Below are 26,182 nucleotides of genomic sequence, written 5' to 3' on the forward strand. Positions count from 1 at the left end.
GTGTGTTCAGTGTAATCCTTGTAAAAGATTTGAGTGTGCATATAGCGGTAAGTTTATATAGAGTCTAGACAGACAGAGCTTAGCTAAATGATTACAAAAATTACTATATACATACTGATATTAAAGATGTTATTAAATAGTAAATTGTTTCATCTCTTGCAACAACAACTCACCTGAAAATAGAAAGAGAGATAAAAGGCAAATGAGATTTAATATGGCAACAATTGAATGTCGTTGCTAAAGTTAATCAAATTTCTCAATTGATGTTGAGGCTTAAAAATGTATTATTTGTCAGACAAACACAATGATTGTCAGACACAGAGAGACAGACTCTGGCTGCGGCAGGACACAGATAAAGGAAATAAGTGGGCTCAGGATAGTAATTTCAATATGGCAAATGTAGTTTCTCTTTCTCGCTCTTAAGTCTCTCACTTTATTTCAACTGCCCTTCTTGTTCTCCTCGGTCTCTGTCGATGTTTATCGTTAAATTCAATTTGCAATTTATAAGATTTTATGCAACAGAGCGTAGTTGAGATGGTAGTTGGGAGGAGAGACAACAAGTAAGCTTGTTATCTGACATACTCCTACATATACACACGCACACACACACACACACACACGGATATACATTTACTTTGGTTCTTGCTATAAATTGTGCAGCTGCGCATTCCATGTGGATGCAATGGCAGCTCAATGCAACGTTTTGCGGGCTGCTACCAGAGAGGTTAAAGGCATTGTCCACTGAAGTGGAATGTATATACTGGATGGCTCGATGGCTGGCAGTGAGCACGAATCCTTTTTTCACTGCTTAAGCGTAGCAAACAATTGTATATTTTTTTTGGTCAACTGCCAATTTCTTGTTCTGCCTTCTGGCTTTAAGTGGGAAGTAAAAAATTTTTCTGCCATCTAATCTCTAATTGGTTTTTCCTATCATTTTTACCAGTCTTACTTACCTATTGTCAAATACAGGCCACCTTTTTTTTTTTGTTAGCTATTCGCAAAAGTAAATCATTTGTCATGTTAAAATGGAACTCCATGGGCGACATTTTTGCTTTGCAATTCAATTTGCAAAACAAAAAAGTAAAGAAAATCCAGAAAGAGAAAGAGAGAAAGAATTGTATAAAAAAGAAGAAAAATTGTGCTGAAAGGAAAGCCATGTCTAATCCAAGTGCAATGACAATTTAAATAGCTCCTCCTTTGCTAGATGATGCAGTTGATGTTGCTGTTGCTGCTGCAGATGCAGATGCAGATGAATCACTGGCTAGCTAATGTTGTGTCTGTGTGTGTCTGCTTTTCTCTGGTTGTATTTGTGTGTGTGCTCTAAGCTTTATTTGCCCCCCCTCAACAGTTCAATTGTTTCTAGTGATTTGCTGGCGGTAAGCTGATTTGCATGTTCGAGTACTAAGTGGAGATGGAGGAAACGAATTTCCAAAATGATAAAATGATTTGTAGTTGGTGTGTAGTTTCCAATTTTAAATACAAGTCATAAGTCTCTACCGCTTAAGTCTTTGTGTGTATATACATTTGTATTTTCGGTACGTGAGTTTTATGCGCTTTAACTACTTAGTTAAACAATTTGGTTAAAAGTTGGAAAACACAAAGCTCACACACACACACACACACACATTCAGTAGACACTAGCGAATGCTTAAATTTTGCTCTTGCTGTTGCTGCTGCTGGGAAATGAAACGTGCGTGCAATACCCATGGCAAGTCCCGATGAGCAAAAGTTTTTCTCCTTCTTTAGCGCGCTGCTGCAAATTAAACGTAAATGCGCTGCAGACACGTACACAAAACGTGGGCGTGGCATCGCTTAATTGTGCCAAAAAGCCAGTTAATAACACTACAAAAACAAAGCAACAACAAAAAAAAAAAGTACCATGAAACACGCCAGCAACAACAAATTGAATTGAATGCCATGTGTTGAAAGTGATTTTTCTTCTTTCTTTTTTTTTTTCTTTGTTACTACAATTAGCTGCAAGAAACACACATCTACACTGAGCGAAAGTTAAGGAAGAAATTTTAAAAGGGTTAGAAACTTTGTTAGATAAGTCGTAACCTTTTTTTGCTCTGCATCAAGACAAATACTTATTTATGTTTCGAAAGGCAAAAAAAAAAGTAAAAAAAACAATTAAGTACATTTGAAAACCACTAATTAGGGGCGTTACAAGTTGGTTGCCTTGTTGGTGGTTTGTCAAGGGAATGGAAGCTAGGGAAACGGTATGGGCAAGAAGCTTCCAGCTGGAAACGGTAAGAGGAGATTGTGGCTGGCTAATTAAGCATGAATTTATGCAAACGCATGTTACGCATACGCCTCGTTTGCCTCTACCGAAACTAGCTTACACACACACACACTCACGCACACACACACAAACACAACCACCTATTAATTTATTATTCATGTTGTTATGCACAGCAGACCCACAAAAGTAGGCAACATATTTTTTCCATTTCCTCTCACTTTCAACATTTTTAATTTCTACCAAACAAAATTCTACGTGACAGGATGGGGAGAATGGCCGATGGCAGAGAGATGCCCATTGGTGTGTGGGCGTGGGGGGGTGGTGCTGTTGCTGACCAACACAACTGTTTTTCGCCATTAAGTTTTATTTATGGACCAGCGAACAAAACGCGCACATTTGCCTAAATGTAGGCAGCGAAAACATTTTATAATAATAAAAAATTAGCCTTAACGCCTAATTGCTTGTATAATTGCAATTGTATTTGATAATGAGCCATTGCGCTCCATACGAATGCATGGCCGATTTCACCGATTATAATATGAGCATATAATTTAAGCATAAAAATGTGTTTGCTGAACTTTTTCTGTGACAACCACAAATTAAATAGAAATTTAGGTTAATTTAAAAGAAATTAAAGCCAGTTTTGTGGTTGCAACAAACTATATAAATATAAATTGGACTCAAGTTAACTCAAACTGACTCTTGTCATCTCGTATAGCCATCACGGTTAGTTAGTTGGTTTCTTATGTGGTGCGATCTGTTGTAACTTGAGGCATTCTTAACCAAGACATTCTCCATTCTATGCAAAGGCAAAGCATGGCAACAGCTGGCTAGTTGAAAACTGGCGCACTCTCAACTTTTGTTAAACAAAATAATTAATAATTCAAAAGCACAAAAGTTCAATAAATGTAAACCAAAAATGTTCAAACTAAGGCTAAGCGTAGTGTAGCTTGTATAACATTTTTCAGGGTGGTAATAAAGTCAACTTAATTATAACAAAATGGCAATAAAAACAGGACAACAGCAACAACAACAAACATTTTCCACTGCGGAGGTAAGGAGAAACTTTTCTGTGCAGCTTTTGTTTTCTTAATGAGTCGTGGCAGCAACACCAACAGCAACAGCAGCAGCAACAGCAGCAGCAAAAAGACCAACAACAACATTTTCATAAACTTGCCAAAACGTATTTAGTTGAATTCAAGAAGAAAAGACGAAAAATTTAAAGAAGGACGGCCGTGGGGGCGTGGCGTGGCATGTCTGAGGGTAAAGTGTTGCGCATATGTTGCATAACGTAAGCACGTTAGTGCTGTTAACGTTATGCCTCAAGACCAAGACGATGTTGATGATGCTCAAGAAGAAGAAGCGACAGCAGCAGCAGCAGCAGAACCAGAAGCAGAATCTGTAACAAAGGCAGAACAAACGACGCGTCGGATAACGGAAACGGAAGTTGCTTACAAGCAAGCGAAGCACTAAGGACAAAAGGAGATAGGGAGACCAAAGCGAGACAGAGCGGATTAAATTGAACGAGGGGAAACTGTAGATAGACAGAACACATCTTAATGGTCTAAGCTCTAAAATTGTATTGCATACTTTATGGCTTTGCTCCTTTGCTTCTTGTTTAAACACTTTTGCACAAATTTCGATTGGAAAATGCATAAGCCAAACGAATCGACATATATGTATGCAAATTAAGTGCTATCTCTCTCACTCTCTCTCTACTCACACACTGCTAACGGGTAATTTATGTTTATTCTCAACCAAATTATGCAAAACGTTGGCCAAAATTTAATTCTGGTAAAAGTCTTAAGCGATTTTCAGTCATTAGCATCTCGGGGAAAAGGAAACAAGAAACATTTTCAAATAATTTATCTCGCCATCTCTTTGTATTGTATATGATCTTAAATGTGAATTTTTTCAGACACCTGTTTTAGGGCCTTTAAATGCCTTCTTTATGATATTTTATACCATTTTATCTGATCAGCTCTCATTTATATATTTTCACACACACACACACAAACAGACTCGGCAAACAATTTGCTGAAAAAATATTTACAAAATTTATTTATTATTATCATTGTAAAATGTCGTCGTATGATGGCAGCTCATAAAAAATTCCAATGATATTTGTTTATTTGTCTCGCTGTTTGCCTATCTGTGTATGGCGCGGTATGTGTGCCTGCATTTAATTAAGTTTTGTCGGTTTATAAGTGTATGAGTGTGAGTATGTGTGTGTGTGTCTGTGAGTGTGCGATTACCCTGATAAGTTTTATTTAACAATTCTGTGAATATTTTTTCTGCGCTCTTTATATGATTTTATCTGCTCTTGTTTTGCATAAAATATTTATGGTATTAAATTGAGCGTTAGCGTTTTTTTTTTGTTTTTTTTTTTTAAATTTATATTTTGTTGTGTGTGTGTGTGCGTGTATATAGGTGTTGGATGCTTGGAATTTATTGCCTGATAAACTGTTTCGACATTTTGCCTCTGCATGAATGAAAATATTTTTTTGGAATAACTTTTAAAAAACTGTCTGAAAGCAAATAAAAATTATGAAGAAATAACTTAAATATAGTATAAATATTTCAATTTCTTTGTTTGTTTTTTTTTTTCCATAGAGTCCACGTTTAGCATTTTATTGAGTTATTTCATGTAATTTAAACTTAAAACAATATTAAATACGTTGTTGTTGTTGTTCTTGTGTCGAATATATCTAACTTCTTATATAGAATAATTGATATTAATTGTGGATTAAATATTGTGTGCTGAATAAATATAGTATATAAATTGTTGATTATATAAATTGGTGGTTATATATATATGTATATTTTCCTTTATAATCTCATTTTCATTTCATCCAACATGCGATAGACTTTAATGAACTTCTTCTCGACCATTTCCGTAAACGATTTAATCTCATTCCTCACAATGGACAATTCCATGGCAGCATCAGAAGATGCTCCGCCATCGCATTTCTTTGATAGTTTATCGCTCTCATACCAGCAGGCAATGCCATCTACATAATCATCGACCAGTTCGGGTGGTGTTACATCCTCCATGAAGGATATATCACGACGTTTAACTATCGACGACATTAGCAACTGCAGGAAGTCGCAATTCCAATTGTTTTGCTGAAAGTAGAAATATTGCAGCGACTTGAGACTGTCGAAGATAGTGATCTTTAGCGAGTAAATCGAATTTGCCGATATATCGAGCATTTGTAATTGCGTTTGCTTCTTGAAGAGTCCTTCGTTTAGCTCATGGGTGTTTGTTGCTGAGAGATTGAGTCGCTGCAGAGCGGTGAATCTACGAAAAGGATTCGTGCCCGCTGCGAAATTGCCCAGAGGATTCTGTGACAGATCCAGGCTGGTCACATTGATGGCCTGCGGCACATGGGGCAGCTCTCTAAGTGAATTATTATGCAAATCCAATTCCTGGACCACACCATAGATGGTCAAACGTCGCAGATCACAACTATGGGCAACGGCCAGCTCGAGCAGCGAAAAGTTCAGTGTCAACTCTTGCAATATATTTCCGGAAATATCGAGTAGCGAGAGACGCGGCTGAAGTTTCAGCAACTCCGATTCGAAGGCTGTGAACCGATTTCGTGCCAAACTCAAACGGGTTAAATTCAAATTTCGATCAAAGATGCCTCGCGGCAAAGCCTCCAATGCATTGCCAGCCAGATTCAGATCAATTAGCTTCCGCATTCCATTGAATATGCCCACTGGAAGATGTTCAATACGATTGTCTGCCAATGACAATTCCTTTAGTTCCTTCAGGGCATGGAAACTGTGATTGCCAAGCTGTTTCAGCTGATTGCCCTCCATGTGGAGGGTGGCCAAATTATCGGCACCCAAAAATATATTCTTTGGAATATCCCGCAAACGATTGTGACCCAAGAACAGGCTCATCAAATTGCTGGCACCCTCGAATTGTGGCCGCTCAAAGGCCTCCACCGAGCAGTTCTCCATGCGCAGCACTTGCAGATCGGGAAACGTGTCAAACATCAATTTGGGTATCTTGGCAATGCTCGAATTGATGAACGTCAACATCAATTGCTTGGCTATGGGTGCCTGCGAGAGTATAACATAATCATTGCGACCAATTTGCACATTGGTACAGATTCCCGAATTGCAATGATCCTGAAGCCAAATGCGACGCAATTGACCCGACGGTGGGGACGATGCTGACTGCTGATGCTGACTGGTGGCCAATGGTGGCAATAGTAGGCCAAGCCAAACTATTGCCACCATGGCCAGCCACCCAGTATTGGGTGGCATGGCTTCAAATAAAAACTAATCGCGACGCGTCACAGGATAATCCGTTGTCTGCTTGAGGCGAAAACTCAAAAACTAGTTACGGGTTCTAGTTTGGTTTTTTTCTTTTTTGTTTGAGGTTTTTCGTTCGAGATTCTTTTGGTGTGTGTGCGCACGCCACGAAGCAACTGGATCAACTGTTCAATCTGTTGGAAATCACTTGCTTTAGTCGACCCCAACTTGATGCGGGCCCCTCAATTCAATTCTACCAGCAGTAGCAACTGAAAAGGGGTAACCAACCCAAATCTAAGCTGCAATATTCATCTATCTCTTTCTCTCTGTCTCTCGTTTTGTCAGCTTGTCTCTGTCTATTACCCATATTAATTGTTTTTGTGGTTGTTGTTGTTGCTGTTGTAGTTTTTGATTTAATTCAATTAAACTCTGTCGCTCAGCAAGCATTTTTGTTTTATTTTTGTTCTTTTCCAACTTTCAGTTTCGTTTTAGTGCAAGCAGCACAAAAACTATTTCACTAACTATATTTCAAATTTATTTTATTGCATTTCATTCCATGCCCTGATCTCTATGTGTCTATATATATGGTGTTTGTGTGTGTGCGTGTGTGTGTGTGGTTTATCCATTCTTGTCCAACTGATGAAAATGAATGTTTTTTAAAGTAGGAAATGCCAAAATGCCAAAAGGGGTGAAAAAATTCAAATAAATATTATGGCATTCTTTTTCTGTGTACTACATGAAAATGCATTTGCTTGTTAGTTTCTTCATTCAAACTACAATAAAAGTTAGAAATAAACTTTAATTGGAAATTTAAGCTTTAAATAAAGTTTCAAGAGAAATCGAATATATAAACAGCTGAACAAATTCTTTATAATGAATCATTTCTCTAAGAGATCCAGAGATAAGAAAATATGCGAAACATTCAAACAAGTTTTGCTCAAGTGACCCAAATTTTTGAATTAGGCAATTAAAATTGATTACTTAAAGATGGCCAAGATGTGATTGGCCAGCTAATATGTTACCTTAGAACCTTTCTAAGAAAGTGCTGATCTTATCGGTCTCTAGCAAAAGTTGTGTCTTTTCTATAAAAGTGGCAACACATTGCCCACAATTATCATAGTCAGTTAGCATGAGGATCGTAGAGAGAATCTTGGGTAAGTGACAAAATATAATTTTTAGTTGTAAACCTTTTGCGAAATTCTTGTCTTCCCTTTTAGTAAGCACAAGTCTTTTGCTTCTTTGCATTGGAGTAAGCCAGGGACTTCTTCCTCGCTTAAGGCGGGTTAATGCAATGGCTCGCAGCAATTCAGAAGATGAGGAGCATATTCCTGGTGGTCCACAAATTGTCATCTTGTCGGCGACACCTCGACAAGAGAGTCGGGCCGAGGGTAGAGAGGATACTGAGGCAAGTTTTCATGAGCCACAGATTAAGGAATCCCTGGACTCGGATAAAGAGAATCGTAAAGTTCCCGACTATTTATATTCTAATGCCATTCCCATGGTTAATGATCAGAATATCAAGTATGTTCTACCGCCTCAATTGGCCTCTTATCCAGTGGCCTATGGACCACCAATTATCTCCAACACCAAGAACAACAACAATATTAATCGTAACAATGGCGTCTCCTATGTAATGATACCACGCGTTCAATTGGGTTTCAATGTCCAAGGACAAACTGGTCTCAATTGGAATGGCTTAAATATTATTCCCACAAATCTTAACGGAGACGGAGCTTCGGAGAAGGAGGAACCAACATATATTCCCATTCCAGTTCCAGGGCCCCCGGGGCCACCAGGACCACCTGGCCCACCTGGTTTACGTGGCGCCACCGGACCAGTTGGCCCACGCGGACACAGAGGACCTCCCGGTGAGCCAGGTGTCAGTGTGTCCGCTCCTTCAAATCCTTCAAATATTTGGTATGGCCAGAGTCATAGTAATATCAATAAGCCTCAATACACTGAACACTTTTCAAATGGTTATCAGAATTGAATAGAAATAAACAATGAATAGAAACTATAAACAGACTTGTGGGAATTGGAGCTCGAAAAGAAATACAAAGCAATTTAACTTGGAGTTTAATCAGTTAAGTAGAAATTTTTGCGTTCTCTATCCTTCTATTAAAACGTAATATATTGCTCCCTGATGTTTGCATTCTTCCACAGCATTGGCAAGTGCATTTGCACTTCTGAAATGTCAGGCCACGTAGTGACATTATTATTAGTTTTTATTGCATCTACTCAAATATTATTTACGTGTATGTCAAATGTTGTGTGTTGGTCAGAGAGCCAGAGTCAGAACATAAAAATGTCTAACAGAATGCTCGCGTTCGGTGTCAATTTATGGGCACACTCAAACACCTCAGAGAGCACACACACACACACAGAGTGGATGAGACGTGTGATGATGATCATAATGTTGATGTTGCTCATGATTGAGTGTAATTTACATAGATTTTAATATCATCTGCCTTTTACACACACACACACACACATTCTCTGAGGTTGGATGAGGAAGGCGGCGGAGGAGTGTGCTGGTATTTACAGCGTTTTTAGGCTGACTATCCCATTGACGGCTCCTCAATTGGCGACAGTTTGCGGCACCTGACAACAAGTGACAAGTGACTGTGTATCGTCTATCTCCCTCTTTTACCCTCAACACACATTTTTAGAGGTGTGTGTGTGTGTGTGCGGGTGATACCAGCAAAATGGTGTCACATATACATACAGAGAACTGTTTCCCCCATAGTTGACCATTTTAACAGTTGACACGACTCTTGTTTAGTCTCTCTCAGCTTATTATTATGGTTTTGCTTTTTGTTGTTGTTTTGTCGTGTTAGGTTTTATTGCTATTTAGTTGTTTGGTACAACAAAGATGGAATCATGACATGGCATGATATTGTTATTATTGTTGTTGTTGCCTTCAATTGATACGCAGCACGCATTTGTTTCAATTAAATGAAAATGTTTTATGTGCTTTGGAGATTGACTATGTGGTTAAACCGCAGGAAAGGCTAGACCAGGCCCGTGTTCCAATGGGTGACATTTATATAGTCAAGAAAATGGACATTTAAGTGCCACAACTGATGTGTTTCTAATTGTGGTCTATGTGTGTCCATGTGCTTATTATGGCATACCATTTCGAATGGCATTAATGCTCATAGACTTTTACTATATGGTGTCAGGGGTAAGAATATAGAAATACTATATAGATTTTAGTTGTCACTTCTTAATAATAATAATATTTCGGCAGAGGTTATATTAAGTTTTATGGTTCTTTTTACATAAATTCGATACCACAGATAAACAATGCAAAGTTTTACCAATATATATCTACTTAATCATTTTATTCACAGAAAAATTATTTAAATTTCAATTTTCTTTATATATGCACTTAATTTGTGCTTCTTATCATGCTAATTGCAAATGTCTGAGATAAGTTTTCAGACTTTTTCTTTTGCTCAATGCAAATGTCTCTTATCATTTAATTTAAAATGTAAATTCTCCGTCCAAAAGTTGTTTTACAAACAAAGAGATGAAAATTACATCAAAATTCGTGGCTAACAAAAAAAATGTTGAGCACACGTTTTTAGGGCGAAATACAAATAATAAAGTGAGTGGCAGAAATATCTCAATTTCGTTTTCTCTCCTTCTCTCTCTCTCATTCTTTCTTTCTCTGAGTGTGTGTGGGTGTGTATCGGTGTGCATAAAATTTGAATTAAAATGTCTGTGTCGTTTTTCATATGACAACATACAGCTGCCAACTGATAAGGACTCTGTGTCTCTGCCTTTTGCACAACATCAAAAGGTAGCCCGAAATTAGGCTACCTTTTTCCACCCTACTACCTCAGCTGATTAAGCCGAAAATGTTAATAAATGTGATTATCATGTTGTTGGATTCGTGCTGCCATTAAAATGATTAAGGCAATAAATAATATAAAATGCGGCCAGCAGCGACAGCAGCAGAAGTCGAAAAGAAGCTTAGCTTTGACTAATGACAAAGCACGCGCCTTCATTTGATTTCTAAATAATTTTATGTATTTCGCAAAACCTGTCACCGGATAATGCCTTTTGCCTTAAGGTGCAACAACGCCTCGAAGTGGGCTTATTCCTAAGGCGAACATAAAACGAAAGCATATAAAGATAAAATTAAACAAAGAAATTTATCATGTATTGTGCGACTTTGCAAATGCAATTCTTTGGACAGAGATTAAATTTTTAAAGTAAAGTAATATGGAAAATTCTATCAGACAATACCAACTTGAGAGGGAGCGGTTAAGAGAGAGCTCGGAACAATAGGTGGCTCTAATTTGCTAGCTTGGGCCAACAAGTTTACCAAGTCAACGAAATGAACATTGACCGGAACTACGGCGTTTTGCGTGCAAACTGACAATTTAAACAAAAACCAAATTCTGGCCAAGCCAAAGAGACAAAGCGAGCCAGGAGAGAAAAATTGTAAAAAGAACTTTGATAAATATAATAGGGAATAAGGCTACTAACGAAAGCGAGACATAGAGAGAGAGAGAGAAAGGGAGAGGGAGAGCGGGGACACGGAATATAAGTATCGCAGCCCAGTGCAACGGAAGTGCCGGCATTTTTATGGCAGCTTTTCTTTTTCCTCCGTCTGTTTGCATATTTCATGAGCTTGGAAAATTTCATGATGGACCAAATGAGCAAACAATTTGACATTCTATAACGCAATTCAATTTCAAATGTGAAAGTAAATATACTTACCGAAAAGTATACTCTAATAATTTGCACATCATCGTTGTCTGAGTGCGAGAGTTTTCTTCTACAATTGCCATTATTATTTATTTATATCAGTGGAAATTTTGAGTAACAGATACATATTTAATATCAAATTTTCACTTTTCTGCACACACACACACACATAAAAATAGAGAGGGAAGAACACTCAGTGAGAGTCCCAAGAGGCTTAGGAATTTTGTACGAGACTCTAAATAGTTAAATTAAACATTCAAGTGAATACATTTTTTTTCATATTTGGTTTCTTTTTAATATTTGTGATATACATTTAATATGTAGCTAATAAGTAATTTATTCAAGAAAATCTTTTTGACTATTATTTAAATAATAAAATAAAATAGATATCTATTTCTATTTTATAAACTTACTCAGTTTACTTAAATGTTGACTTTTATTTATTTTGCTTACCTGTAAATAGAGAAAAGAAATCGACATGTTTAAGTTTTATGTGAAAGTAATTAAAGATGAATTTATTTATAATTTAAGCTAAAGCTTCCATCATTCCATTTAGATGCAATTATACCGCATACCTACTAATGGCTTTTAATTAGTGTAGAGATTTGTAAACACACACACACAAACACGTCGTTTACCCTTATCTAGAACCATATCCTGTTTGTATTCCACCTGCCTGGTAGACGCTTTTTTTCCATTTCATTGCACAATGGCCATAAAAATAGCCCCTAAAGCCATTTTAACTGGATAACTTGTACTGGCTTAGACCAAAACGCTTAATTACCATTACACTTAGACACACGCACAAATGAACACACACACACATACTCGCATACACACCAACTTAGGTTCCACATTTCTGTCTTTGTTTTGCTCGTTGTATTCACTTGGCCTATTCATTGTTGTTGTCGTTATTATTCATAAGTTGGCAGACAAGGACTTTTATTTATATGCATGTGTGTGTCCATTTACACCCAGCCACACCTTCAATTTGGCACCACCTAGCAGGTGTTAATGTGTTGTATTGTAACTGGCAAAGTCAGCAAAGTAACAGAACGACAGTCTTCTCTATTTCAACCTCAACTTGGTAGGGAGAGGAGTTGGTTAAGCAAAAGGAGACTAAAGAAATGAATGAACTTCTCTGTCTGTGCAATGAGATAGAAATTCCTAATTAAATTATGACGACAGATTTTACCAATGAAACGAGCAAAGGATTAAGTTAACTAGAAAGAAAGATCTGGTGAAACAAATTCGATTTGGGACAATGGGAAGACTTAAGTCAAATTAATATTCTATTTTGATCAAGGCTGGAATATAACCACACGAACTCTAATCTTCATTTAAGATTTGAGTTTGGTTTAACAGAAAATGAACTTATCTTAAGTACAGATATAAAATATTAAAATTTTTCTTTGCTTAATGCATTGTACACAGTTTAAAAGGAAGGTAAAATTATTTTTTTCCGTTAATATTCGTTTACCCATGGCAACGAAAGATAATATTAAAACGATGCTCAGGCAAGTGTCCATTTGATATTATAGACTGAAACTAAGCAAGAGCTTGTCTCTTTTTATCTCTCTCTCTCTCTCGTTCTCTATTTATTTCCATCCCTTTTTCTCTATGTCGTATCTTTTTTGTTCCACCGTTCTCTCTCTTTTTGCATATGTTAGTGGCAAATGCTTTCATTACGCTTCAAGTAGCGAATGTGCCAAAGTGGGCCACTTGATGTTCAACGCGACGAGATGCGACCATGAACGAGAGAGAGAGAGAGCGAGAGAAATGGATGCCTAAAAATATGCAACACTTTTTCAATGCTTAGTTCTAGGGTCACACAAACACGCACACTCACAATCACAAGCGCTCAAACTAACAAGTAAATGACAAAATGACTAAGCGATTGCAGTGTAAAAAGCAGGCTAAGGTCAAACAACAAGTTCAATATACAACGGCACCCAGACCTAGAACTCTATTAGACTTTTAGATACCCTACATATATTCCATATTAACAATATTGTCGATGTGAACTAAGTTGACTATGTTTGACAGTTCTAGGTGTATACCCCAATGGCCCTTTTGCGGAGTGTAGGGAAGCAACGATAAGTGCAAAATTTTGTTGCCTACATACAGGCGCTTTGACACACATAATTGCAACGTTGATTGCCATCCGCTCTTTCTTTCCCTCTTACTCTATGCGTCCTTTTTCCATGACATTTAGGATTTTCTGTGTATGTGTGTGTGTGTTGCCTTTTTATTTCTCACATTTATTTGAACGGCTGCCAAATCCTGACAAGGCCAAAGTTTCATAAAGCGAATAGTGAGAGAAACTCTGCTGTTTAAATTTACCCAGCTTAAGGCCAAGGTAAAAAATAAACAATTAGCTTAATTTCAAATGCATCAGGTTAATTAGAATTGCAATTCCTGAAATCGCAAAACGTATTTTCTGCTTTTGATGAAAATCCAAACAATTAATTATCTTAAATCCTTTTGACAAACGTGTGTCAGATTTTGCCTTTTCGATATGCAATCGATAATTGCAACACATAAAATTAAGATTAATTTTGAACCATAAATAAAATTATTGTTATCTAAAATATTCCAGTTTTGTTAATTTTGCCTAGTGTAAAATATTGTTTTAGAAATGCCCATAGAAATGCATTTTGTAGCAATTAAAATGTCAATTCATTCCCATGATGATATATCTATGTATGTATGTATGCAGGGTGTAGAACTAATAACTCAATCAAAGTGGCATTTCTGTCTAGTTTGAATGAACGAGTTCCATTTGGGGACCGATGGAGCACCTATGCATATGGACATACAACAATCAATGAATTATTGTGGCATTAGTTTCAAAACCTGGCCAATTTTATAGTGCCCTCCCCATGGGGAGTTCTAGTTTTTGCTGGTGTCTAGCAAAATTCATAGTACACAATAGAAATTGTCCTGGAAAAAAGAGGACCCATATGGCACGGCACAACAATTGTTTTTTCACTTTTTGTAGCTATTCAATTTACATTTGATTGACTTTTAATTAAACTAAAAATTGGAAAAATTGTTAGGTTATATGAATATGTATGTGTGCGCATATTCAAATGCCCTTCGGAAGTCAAATAACAAATTTCATATTGTGCTAATCAAGTGGAAAGTGTTGATTTGATTTGATTGCGCAATATATTTCTCCATCTTTTTGCACCTTTTTTTTGTTGTTTTTTGGTTTTGGTTATTGCCGCACCTCTTTGCAATTGTTAACGATTTGTTTGAATAAGCATGGAATGAAACAGAAGGACTGAAGGGCGAATGAGGCGTGGCAAGCGGGAAGAGGAAGGATATGGAAAAATATACAATAACAAAAGAGTGCAGAATTTTCAATATTTATGCAAGGGAAATATTTGCCATGACTTTTACTCCTCCTCGCACACTCTTTGTGGCAGCAATAAAAACCTTTACGCTTGATTGAGCATTGTATAAAATCTTGTTTTCCTTTTTTTTGTTGTTGTAGCCCGCTTCTTTGGGGCAATTAAAATGACCCTAAAATCAAGTCAACTTTGACTTTGTGCTTTCGAGTTTTGCTTTTTTCTCCTCGTTTCTTTTCGATTTTTTGTTTGTCCTTGCTGTCCTTGCTGCCTGCTCATCCTCTTATTGCCGTGACTGTGTGAGTTGTTTGACTCGTCTCGGGCTTTTAATTAAAATCACAGCGGCAATTTACAAGTAGTCAGAGACACTTTTTTTCGATTGGTGACCATTAGCAATTTTACACTCGACTGAAGCCCAACAGCAAATGGGTGGAGATCTTGCAAAAGCCAGGGCGTGTCCGCAAGCAAAACAGTGAAAAAGAGGAAAAAAAAGACACAAAGAAAAAACGCACAACTTCATTTTAGCCATCTCTTCAATGTGGCATATAAAGTTATACCTCAAATGCTGAATATAATGCAGAATATTATTTGATTTTTACTCGTGGCAACACTAAAACCAAACAAAAGCCTAAGTAAAGGGCGTGTCTAAGCTGAGGCAAAACCGCCTATTTGCCTTAGATCTACGGCTCTTTCATTCTGCTATTTACAGTATTTCCATTTAAGCTGAGAAGATGGAATGAAAATGAACCAAACAGAAAAGAAATAGAGAAGCAAAAAAAAAAAAAAAACTGTCAGCGCGCCCAAAAGATAAGCTAAGTAAACACGACGCGATTGGGCGTTAACAACGGCAACAACAACAACAATAGAAATGGCATTGGGAAATGCAAAGGGGGAAAACTTTTTTCTCTACCAACACCGCACAAACGTCTGCCATCGTTATTCATGTATTCTCAACGTTTTCTTGTTAATGCCAGAGCAAAGCGTAAAAAACGCCTGAAAATATGCATTAAAAACCGGACCGAACAAAGAGAGAGAGAGAGAGGGCGAAGACGGAAAGAAAAAAGCATCTTAAGGAGAAGAAAAATGGTTCTGGTTCGCTTTTTGCTCTTCCAACATTTATAGTGCAATTTGTTTAAAGCACCATGGTGATGGCGCTTCAGAGGGGAGGGATGGAAGGGACGAAAGTGATGGCAGCGGTAAAAAATGTCTGAGCAGTCAACTGAAGCATGCATTGAGTGAGTTGATAAGGGCGATTGAACCTTTGGCTTTGCCTCTAAAGTATTCAAAGATATTTCAATAATATTTATGCAGTTTATAAATAGCAAAATAGCTGAAGCATATTTAAGAGAGAAGAATGTTAGGCAAAAGATTAAGAAAATCTCACTTACAAAAGGTTGACCCAGCAGAAAGTTAGGTGTTACGTTCTCTCTTTTCGTCTCTCTGCTAATCAAATTTTTTTGACGTTCATTGAATTAGTTGAGAAAAATTAACACGCAAACAAGATGCGGCGTAAACGTTTCACGCGCCTTCTAAAAAATTTAAGCTAATTAATTTTACAGCCTCCCTTTCATCATCGTCATCAACAGCATAATCATCGTCTTGAAACCTTATCTCAATCATCAGCCGGAGCATCCATGTCGCTTTCAAACAAACATCGAGCCATTGTCAGGTGCTCTAAAGGAAAAGCGGCTGTGAAATTTTATTTTTCCTTCACGAGGAAATTGCTGGTCATTCAAAATGAATGAGCCAACTTAATTGAGCTCTTTTCATGGCATATAATGGAGGGAGAGTATTTTTCTTCTCAACCTCTCCTTCTCTCTCTATCTTATCTTTTCTATGCGAATTTGAATCGATTGCAAGTGAATTTTTTGGTGCAAAAGTTGCCATGAAATTGGCAATATTTTATTAGCCCAACTAGAAGTTTTACCAGCCTGCAAAAAGTTTCACAGCCAAAAGCCATTTTCATTTCCATTTATTCATTCACTCACTCGCTCAGCCAAGTAACTTAGTCAGTCATTTAGGAATTGATTCATGTTTTTTTTTTTATTTTTTTCCCCCTTAACTTGAGGAAAAACTTCTCTTCACTCATTTCACACTCAATCGCATTTTGGTTTTTTACATATTCAATTAGGTACGTACAAGCCTCGAACACAAATTGAAGCAAAGAAGTAAAAGAAAGTTTTCTCAAGTCTCGTGGATCAATGGCAAAAATTTATAAACTTGTGAGATATTTCTCCATGTCATGTGATTAAAGTTTTACAAGTTCTTCACACACACACATACACACACGCAGACATTTATACACTGAAATCTGCTTGTCGCTGAGCAAGCAAGAAATGAGGGAAAATCCTTTTTTTTATATTCCATGGATTTTATTTTTTTACTATTTGCATAGCTGAAGGAGGCAAGTTCTGTGTGACAATTGTGAAAGCCATAGCCAGTTGGGGGCACAAAAGTAGAGATAAATGCCTTTGCCCATATATACATATATACACAAATATGTATGTGGGTGTTTTGTGTGTGTATGTGTGTGTGTTGCTTTGTTACTAAACAAAAGTTAAGTCATAAATATTTTCCGAGTTTTTGACTTCAAATTTATCAACGATATCCGCCTTGAGCCATGAGAGGAGGCCAACGAACAAAAGACACACGTAAGGATACTTATATGCAACTAAAGGATACAGTTACAAATGTATCTCATGCACACACACACCCACACACACACATACTCGTACAATGAAAGAATAAGGAATATTTAACTTTTGACTTGCAAAGTTCTCCACACGAAGCAGCAGAAAAAAAGTTTCCGTACTGCTTTTCGTGGGTGTTAAAGTGGCTCTAAAACTGTAGGGCAAAATGCTTTATACTATATTAAAAACCTAAATTAAAATGGGTTTCTTTTTATCCCGTTTGAGCGGTATCTTTCTTTACCTTTTCCAAAGAACTAATTAATGAAAAATGTTGCCTACTTTTCAGCTAAAATGTCACCTGGACCAAGACCTTCTCGTTAAACTGTTGGACAATTAAGCCTTATTGAAAAGTTTTTCTTTTTTCTTTTTATATTTTTTCCCCCCGGTTGTGTGTGTTTGCCCACATTATGCTTAAGATGTCTTCCGACCTCCACATTAATGAGCTGTTGACCCTTCTCCAAAAAAAAAGGGTCAAAAGAAACATGAAAAATTGCTTTCTTCCCCCATCTCCGTCGTTAAGGTAAAAATTTAATTTATCACCAAGAGCAAAAGACATTGCAAGTCATTGACTGCGATTTTAATTATATTGGTTGCAGTAAGTAGGGCTTCGCTGCAGGCGCAGGACAAAATTCAATCAATCAATTTATCAATTGAAGCAGCAGAACACAAGGCACAAGGAGCCGAAGCAAAAGGTAGAAAATTAATTAAAAAAGCGAGAAAAAAAAGTCTCACACATACAAATCGCCAAAAAGGCAATGGCCAAAAGGATTTCAATTAATTTGATGAGTGGCCATGCCAGGCAGGGATAACATCCTTCATACAAACAAACAAACATACAAGACAAGAAACAGCAGGAGCAGGTCATGTAACAATAGAATAAGGATAAGCAGGAGCAGAAGCAGGAGACGGTGTTGGTGCCGGATCCGGATGTGCATGTGCCATGTAAATGCACATCACACAATGAAATGAGAGACAACAAAGGAGCTGCCGCATCTGCCAGAAATGATAAGAAAATGACAAAAAAAAAAAGTTGAACCAGTGAAAAAAAACCAAGAGGAAAGGGAGAGATAATAACGAAGGATTTTAACTTCAGCAGGCGAATCTGCCGTCGAAGCGAGGAGAACAAACTAATGCATCACATAAATTTTAGAGCAGAGTTTATTCTATAGGTAGGTAGGTAGGAACCTCTCCAATTTTCTGTCAGCGAACATTTCTAGCTATCGTCCCTCTTCGTTTAATTAGCAGAAAAGCAAATGAAATTTTAAGTACAGTTAATAAGCACTCTTCCTTCTTCCTTTCTTCGACTTTTCCTTTTGCATTTGCGCCAACGGGAGAAAAACTTTCGTTCTTTCGCCATTTTATCATCATAATTTCAGTGCCAAAAAGTTTAGAGAAGAAAGCTAAGGAAAAAGCAGAACTTGATAAAGCAAAAGGAAAATGGAGTCTGATTCATATACTATATACATACGTACATACTATACTCTCCTCTTCTTGTATATATAAACATAGTTTTCATTAAAACTTCTGACACAACAGTTGTCAGCATGGAGCATTTCGTTGTTCAGTTGCGAGGCAGTAGGACCTAAGAATTGCGAGATGACAGTGGGTGGGCGTGGCACCCAAAAAAAGCAAACAAACAGCAAACACGCTCCAGGGGAGTTTTGGCTGAGCAAAAAGTCGCAGGTTCTTATTTGTGTATATTAATTGTAGTAGTAGTTGTTGTTGTTGCACTTGTAACTTGTTTGCACAGCTAGTTGGGTTTAGTTTTTAACGCTTGTCAAAAAACCGGATACGATTCGGGGGCGGGGTTGAAAAAGTCAACACAACATCAGAAACAGAAACTACAAAATCAAAAAACACATGAAATGGAGAGGAGAAATGTTTTGGCAACACTTTGGCGAGTTATGTTTGGCTTGGTTATCCAGCCAGAAAAATGGGTGGAAAAATATTACAACTTTGTGCTTTTTCAATTAAAAAGCGAGCACAAACACACAAATTTTGTCTGCCCCAAAGCATTGATATTCTAGTAAAATATCTTAAACAATTATTTACATTATTTATATTACAGAGCGTAATAATTTATATTTTTAGCTTATACTAAGATAACTCAAAGAGTATCTAATAAATTATCTGTTCTTAATAATACAGCAAGCAATAATAAAACATTTTTAAAAAACATTTATTGGTAGATAAATAAAGTTTTTTTATTAGACACAACTTAACTTAATTATTAAAATTTGCGTTTCTTCTTTTTTTTAAAGATTTTCGCCATATTAAAGTATTTTCTTTTCTTTCTTTTTTGAATGGGTCTACTTTTATTTTCTTTTTTTTTATGTTCCATTTTTACTTTGTGGTTTATTTAAAAAAAAAAAGCCAACAGTGTTTTTAAGTTTCTGCTTGAGGAGAGCTCAAGTCATTACCATTTTACAGTTTTACAGACATTTTGGTGACATCTAATTATGCAAAATGTATCTGCCACTTTGCCTTCGCTGTCATGATGTCCCTGCCTTTCCCAGTAGCTGCCCGACTGGCTGGCTGAATGGCTGTAACTGGGATTCATTTCAACAATGCCGTTTAAAATTAATTTTCAATTAACTTTTCCACCGGCTGCTGCCCAGCTGGTGTCTTTTAAAAGTATCATTTCTTTTCCAACTAGTAGAAACTTTAGCCCATTTGCCATTTCCTTCATAAATTTAGTTTCCACTTCCTTTTCTAATTCCTAGCAATTAATTGAATGAAGAGATAGAACAAAACGGACTTGCGCTAACCATTATTTTTGTGAGGGCGGAATGGAAATATCCATTCCATTGCCATGTGAATGACAATAATTTCAAGAGACACAAAGGCGAGTACTTAAGTTGTCCCTAAAAGCAACAGACAGAAGGCGTGAGGCGAACGTATATCGACACAATTGTTGAGCCTTTCAGGGTTTTAGGTATCAGGTTTGCCACCTGTGGGCTGATGCTTCTTCTGCTTTCTACTACTAGTACAGCCAATTGAAAACTCAAATGCCAAGTTACATTTAGACCCGCGAGCCAACCAGACAAACAGACAAACGTCTCGACATACAGGGTAAAAGGTAGACGGGGTGTGGAAAGAGGGGCGATAAAGGCAAAGACTTAACCCTTGGCAGCCGCAAAATGTAACTGCCTGCAATGCATTTAACATCAAATGGGAAATGGCAATGGGCGAATCGAGTGTAGTTGATGCTTTAAAGACTTTCACACTTGAAGAAAATAAAGGATATTCTGAAGAAGAAAACTCTGAGAATTTATTATAAAAGGGAAATGCGAAAGAATGGTAAAAGATAAAGGCAACACTTTGATTCACAAAAAACTGATGTCAAATCATTGGGGTTAAGTAAAGTTTCGTTCAGTGTAGCATCACTGGCACACATTTACTACCTACCGCGCGTTGTCTTATCGCAAACAGCGATGCCATTACATGGCGATTTGAGCTCCATTTTGCTTAACCATTCCCAATGCCCAGATAACTTGACAGTCACTTAGCGGGTTCGCATCTCGTTCGTTTGCTCCCCAGCTACAGCATTTGACCTAACCAGCAGCAAAAAGTATCAGCTAAAAGTAGAAACATGACCAGAGTGCTCTTGCCAGATTAAAGTTGTCCAGTTGGCCACACCTGTGCTCTTCATTTTGTCTCTTTCACTTTCCCCTTACTCTTTCGTTCTGTCTATCTCTCTATGTTTTGCTCTGTCTGAATGATTTGAATGACTGACAAGCAGAAGGATATACTAAAGCCAGACAGATTTTTGTACAAACTTTGTTCAGGTTGGGTGGTTACCCCCAAATATCTTTTCTCCCCCCTCTCGGTCTGTGCTATATCTTCTATTATATCTACAAGTCCCTTGAGTCAGGGTGTCCTTTTCATAACGAAAAAGTTTTACTCAACTCTCTCTGTATGTGTGTGGCAAAGTTTTTAATAGTCACACATTTGAGTGTTCAAATGATATGCTAAACTGGCTAACGAGAGTCAGAGCCAAGTGTTTTGCCATGGCTTTTTGGCCAACATTTGTTCAACGTTGCTCTGTCTGCATATCTACAAAATAAATCTACTAAAAATTTGACAAACTAAGTATATAACTAAAGATACACATACATATACAAACAAAATTTTACTGGAAATAGTTTAATTTCTAGAGTGGAAGTTTATGTATTCATCGTAACATGAGGCACGATTTAAAATTATATTAGATTTAAATGGGGATTCTTTTGCCTGTGTAATATTCACCATTTATCAAATTACGATTTTACTTTAAGCTCTATTTGGTGGAAAATTCCTTGACTTACCTTGCCCAAATTGACGAAACCATGATCTTTGGCCACTGCATCGGCTATGCCATTATCACCATTTGGTATATGAACGGCCCAGGTGTGTGTATAGTGGCCCGCTGTGTTGCCATTACGCGTATTGCTGGGAGTCAGCTTGGCGTTGCCACTGCCCGTCTCATAATCAAGCACATAGGGTGGCAATACCGGGGAGGAAGATGATGATGACGATGACGACGACGACGACTGCGATTGGCCGACCTCCAGTTTGAATGATGATGCTGCTGGTGATGACACACTTCCGGCCACGAAACCGACATTAAAATTACATAAAAAAACTACGGCACTAAATTGCAAGATTAGCAGCAACACTGCAGCCGTTGGTGTTCGCGTTCGCGTTGTTATTGTTGTTGTTGTTGTTGTTGCTGGCGTTATTTTTAAATGTCTGCTGTTGCTGCTGCGGCTGCGGCTGCGATTGCCGCTGCTGCTGTGGCTGCTGCTTTGCGTTAAAAAACTAGTTTTAAATAAATTGCAATTGAAATTGAAATTTTTTCTTATATCACATTTAATGATTGTTTGTTGTTGTTGCTGTTGCTCCTGCTGCTGATGTTGCTGGTGTTCTTGTTGTCGCCAAGCGGAACTTGGTGTTGTTGCAACATATGTTGACATCTCATTATGTTGCTGTTGACAATTTGTTTTGGCAACATGTTGCCACAAATTTCGTTGACTTTTATGTTGCTTGTTGTTGCTGCTCTTGCATATATTTCTGTTGCTAGTTGCTGTTGCTGCTGTTGTTGGTATTGTTGTTGCTGTTGGCTGCCTGCTCCATCGCACGACGTCGTTTTTCATTGTGCGTTTTGTGATTTGTGCAGTTGGTTACTGCTGCTTTTGAGTTGCTGTTGCAGTTAGTTAGTTATGGATGGAATGCTGCAGTTTTTCTATCAACACCACTGAAAATATAAGAAAGTACATTTTATTAGCATACTTTTAGGGAAAAACACCAAATGGAATGAGTATTTAGCTGATTTCAACATAACTGATAATATAATTTGTAATTCTATTCATCAAATTCGGAAGATTATAAAGTATAAAATCCTTGCCCAAATTTATAAGAAATAACCTTTCCCTATTTGATACAGGATTTAGTTGGTCAGTTGACAATAAACTCTCTATTAATTAGTGGCTATATTAAAAAATTCAGTGACCAAGTAACCTCAAATCACACAAATGTAGCCAAGTAACAATGCAATCAAAGTAGCAGCAACAAACAACAATAAAAGTACACTGACCATTATGCAAGCATATTAACTTGATGCCATTGGCAGTGTTCTTTGACTTGCCACCATATTCGACATGAATCAGATTCGGTTTAGCTAGGAGTTAAATCGCATTATATGTCACCCAAAGGACAACAAGTTTCGCTTTGCAAATGAGTATCATCAGTGTGCATAACTAGAGAGAGAGAGAGAGGCAGAGCCTAACTCTGACTCTTGACTTATGCCATTGTCAAAATATGCCCATGACTGATGATGGCCAATAGCCCTTGGCATTGACAATTGACAGGCATATTTCAGCTATTGCCAATGGATGGATGGATAGATAGATGGTTGGATGGATGGGAGGATTTCTGGATTTTGGCCAAAGCACAGCGTAATTAAAGCGAGTGACAGTCACGGAAGTGCCGGAAGGGCAGGATATAAACGAGAAATGAGAAGAACATGGGGTAAGGGACGATGAGTTGGAGATGAGTTGAAACGAAACGGATGTTGCTGGCCCATACAATGTTTGAGCCATGGTAATCAATGGCTAAGTGGATAGGAAATTGAATTTTGTGTGACAATAAAAAAAATTTTGTGTGGCAGGCAAAAAGGCATTTAGAGATTATTATCATTATCATTCTCCTTGTTGACTTCTAGCCAGCATTTTCTTATTTATGTATTTTCAATATTTCTCTGTTCAAGTAAAAGTCAGTCTTTAACTGTATTTTGCCCCAGAAAATAAAGATCCCTTTTCACACAAGTCACATCAATAGCATTTTATGCGCACTGAGGGAAAGAGAGAGAAGAGGAGAAACAACATCTCAATTTGTCGCAAGTTGGCAAGTTGTTGTTGTTGTTGTTGCTGCTGTTGCTGGCACTTTACACTTTCCTTTCTGCATCGTGCAAACTTACACCTTGCACCTTCTCCACTCGACCAACTTTCATCATCAAAATGTAGTTGTTGTTGTTATTGCTGTTCGTTGTCGTTGACTTTGACACCGTTTTGCACTTTTCGATACCATGTGAGAGAAATGATGGTGGTGGCCATGACCACGCCCCGCATTGACATGGGGCACTTATTTTCTTATTATTAAGTATACGCTTAGTATGCCCCAAAGAAGGGACAGCAGCAGGCAGCAGGCAGCATGCAACGTTGAGTGTATGTCTATGTGCAACAACGGAAGCGCAAAGACGTAAATGCGCGCCAAGTAATGATTACTTTGTGTCTGGCGCTGACAAATGCCGTCAGTCAAAGTCAAAGTTGACTTGAGTTGAGTTGAGTTGAGAAAGAGCAGACATGAAAAAGGAAAAGACGCCGCCGGGGAACAATGATAATGTAGACGATGATGATAATGATAGTGATGATGATGATGATGATGACTAAATGCGGAAGTCAAGTACAAAAGGTGTAGAGAGTCAGTCCATGAAAGGTGTGCCCAACCCTTTTCTTGTGCATTCATGTGCAATTGCTTTCGATAAGCGGCTGGTAGAAGCCCTTTTTTGGTTTTTGTTTTTTTAGTTTCGTTTTTATACCATACACCCATAGGGTGAAATGGTATATTAAAGTCGCCAAAATGTATGTAACAGGCAGAAGGAAGCATCTCCGACCCCACAAAGTATATATATTCTTGATCAGGATCAAAAACTGAGTCGATCTAGCCATGTCCGTCTGTCCGTCCGTCCGTCCGTCCGTCCGTCCGTCCGTCCGTCCGTCCGTCCGTCCGTCCGTCCGTCCGTATGAACACCTAGATCTCGGAGACTATAAGAGCTAGAGCCACCAAATTTGGTATGCAGTCTCGTGTAGTATGTACGCTTATCGAGTTTGTTTCAAATTTTTGCCACGCCCCCTTCCGCCCCCAGAATTTACATAAAACTGTTTTTCTTAAAAAGTATAGCAGATAGAAACATCAAATTTGGTTTATATACTCGTTTAGTTAGCGCGCAGAAAATAATTGTTCCAACTTTTTGCCACGCCCCCTTCCGCCCCCGGAATTTACATAACTCTGATTTTCGTAAAAACTATGACAGCTACCGACATTAAATTTGGTATGTAAGTTAGCTTAATAGACGCGCAGATATTGACTATTTCAAAATTATGCCACGCCCATTTCCGCCCCCGAAAATTAAACAAAACTGATTTTCTCGAAAACTAACAAAGCTAAAGTCACCAAATTTAGTATGTATATTGGCTTAGTATGCGCGCAGAACACATATATTTTAATATGTTGCCACGCCCACTTCCGCCTCCATAATTTAGAAAAAACCGATTAGCTTTTGCAATTTTTTGACCATCGCGATCAAATTTGGCAGACTAATAAATCTTATCTATTTCTATCAAACTACCAAATTTGATTGAAATCGGACTAGAAACATACAAAATATACGTATGAACGTATTTTGCTACGCGATCCATAAGGGCAGAATTGGCCGTTGGCTAGTGGCGGCGCTAGAGTGCTTGTGTGTTTGTAGAGTGAGCGAGATAGCAAATGGTATGAGGCATGTTAAAACAATTTAGTAGACATACATTTGGTTTTCGAAATTTTAAATATTTGTTTCACCTGGTGTATGGTATACCCAAGTCGGCGAGACGACTTACTTACTTCATTTTTTTTAACTTTTAAGTCTATTGTAAAGGAATTTAAAAATTCTTGCACGTTGACAACTTTAATGCCCCATCATGACGACCACATAACTGTGGCCTACAACTTAAATCCCCAATTGCCAAAGCCACAACAAAACAACCAAACAAAGCAAGTCAAGAAATACACATCTAGAGAGGGACAGATTGAGCGAGAGAAAGAGAGAGAGCAAAAGCAAAGTAGATGACAGGTTCTAGAGGCGGTTAGAATCCTTGAGGCCCTTTCTCTGCCCTTTCGTTCTATTTTTTTTTTTCTATAGTTCGTTTTACTTCTTCTTTGCTTTCTTTCCTTTTTCTTTTTTTGGGAGGGATAAATATTCTGACACTTGGCTGCTGGTTTTGCTGGTACTGCCTTTGTGATTGTTGCCCTCAGTGTTTGGTTGGAGTGTTGTTAGTTCCTGTAGATCGCTTCTAAGGCTATGCAAAATGCCATGTCAAATGCAGGCTGAAAGCAGCAGTCGTAACCGCTAAGCGAAATGCACAGAAGCAAAAGAGGAGGAGAAACAAAAAGAGTTGGCGGAGAAATTGCACTTTTAAACCCACTGCCAAAGCACATTAAGGCTACAAAAGCTGGGAGAGAAGCCTCCTTAGTTGCTTCTCTTACGGGTTGATGTTGTTTTTGCAGTAGTTTATCTTGCTTTTGCTTTGAATTCATATATACATGTGTGTGTGTGTGAGTGTGTGTGTGAGTGCGTTTTGTGTGGTAAATTGAGGTGAGAGGAAGAAAGC

General features: G+C 37.7%; 3 protein-coding genes across 4 annotated transcripts in view; 1 reads left to right on the forward strand and 2 right to left on the reverse strand.

The window, feature by feature from the left end:
- Positions 1 to 22,405, reverse strand: part of LOC6647595 (furin-like protease 1) — a 53,047-nt gene extending 30,642 nt beyond the window's left edge. For both annotated transcript variants that reach the window (XM_023178737.2, XM_023178736.2), the window contains exons 1-2: positions 22,214 to 22,405; positions 21,578 to 22,153 (exon numbers count right to left, since the gene is read on the reverse strand). In XM_023178737.2, the coding sequence (XP_023034505.1) occupies positions 21,578 to 22,153; positions 22,214 to 22,405 (768 nt within the window). The remainder of the gene's footprint in view (positions 1 to 21,577; positions 22,154 to 22,213) is intronic.
- Positions 4,839 to 6,693, reverse strand: LOC26529197 (insulin-like growth factor-binding protein complex acid labile subunit). The gene has a single exon (XM_015177466.3). The coding sequence runs from the start codon at positions 6,518 to 6,520 to the stop codon at positions 5,072 to 5,074; it is 1,449 nt and encodes a 482-aa protein (XP_015032952.1). The 5' UTR covers positions 6,521 to 6,693; the 3' UTR covers positions 4,839 to 5,071.
- On the forward strand, positions 7,800 to 8,498 carry LOC6647596 (collagen alpha-1(XVII) chain). The gene has a single exon (XM_002070295.2). The coding sequence runs from the start codon at positions 7,800 to 7,802 to the stop codon at positions 8,496 to 8,498; it is 699 nt and encodes a 232-aa protein (XP_002070331.2).
- Positions 22,406 to 26,182: the final 3,777 nt, after the last annotated feature.

The sequence above is a fragment of the Drosophila willistoni genome, chromosome 3R, assembly GCF_018902025.1.
Source record: "Drosophila willistoni isolate 14030-0811.24 chromosome 3R, UCI_dwil_1.1, whole genome shotgun sequence".
NCBI lineage: Eukaryota > Metazoa > Arthropoda > Insecta > Diptera > Drosophilidae > Drosophila > Drosophila willistoni.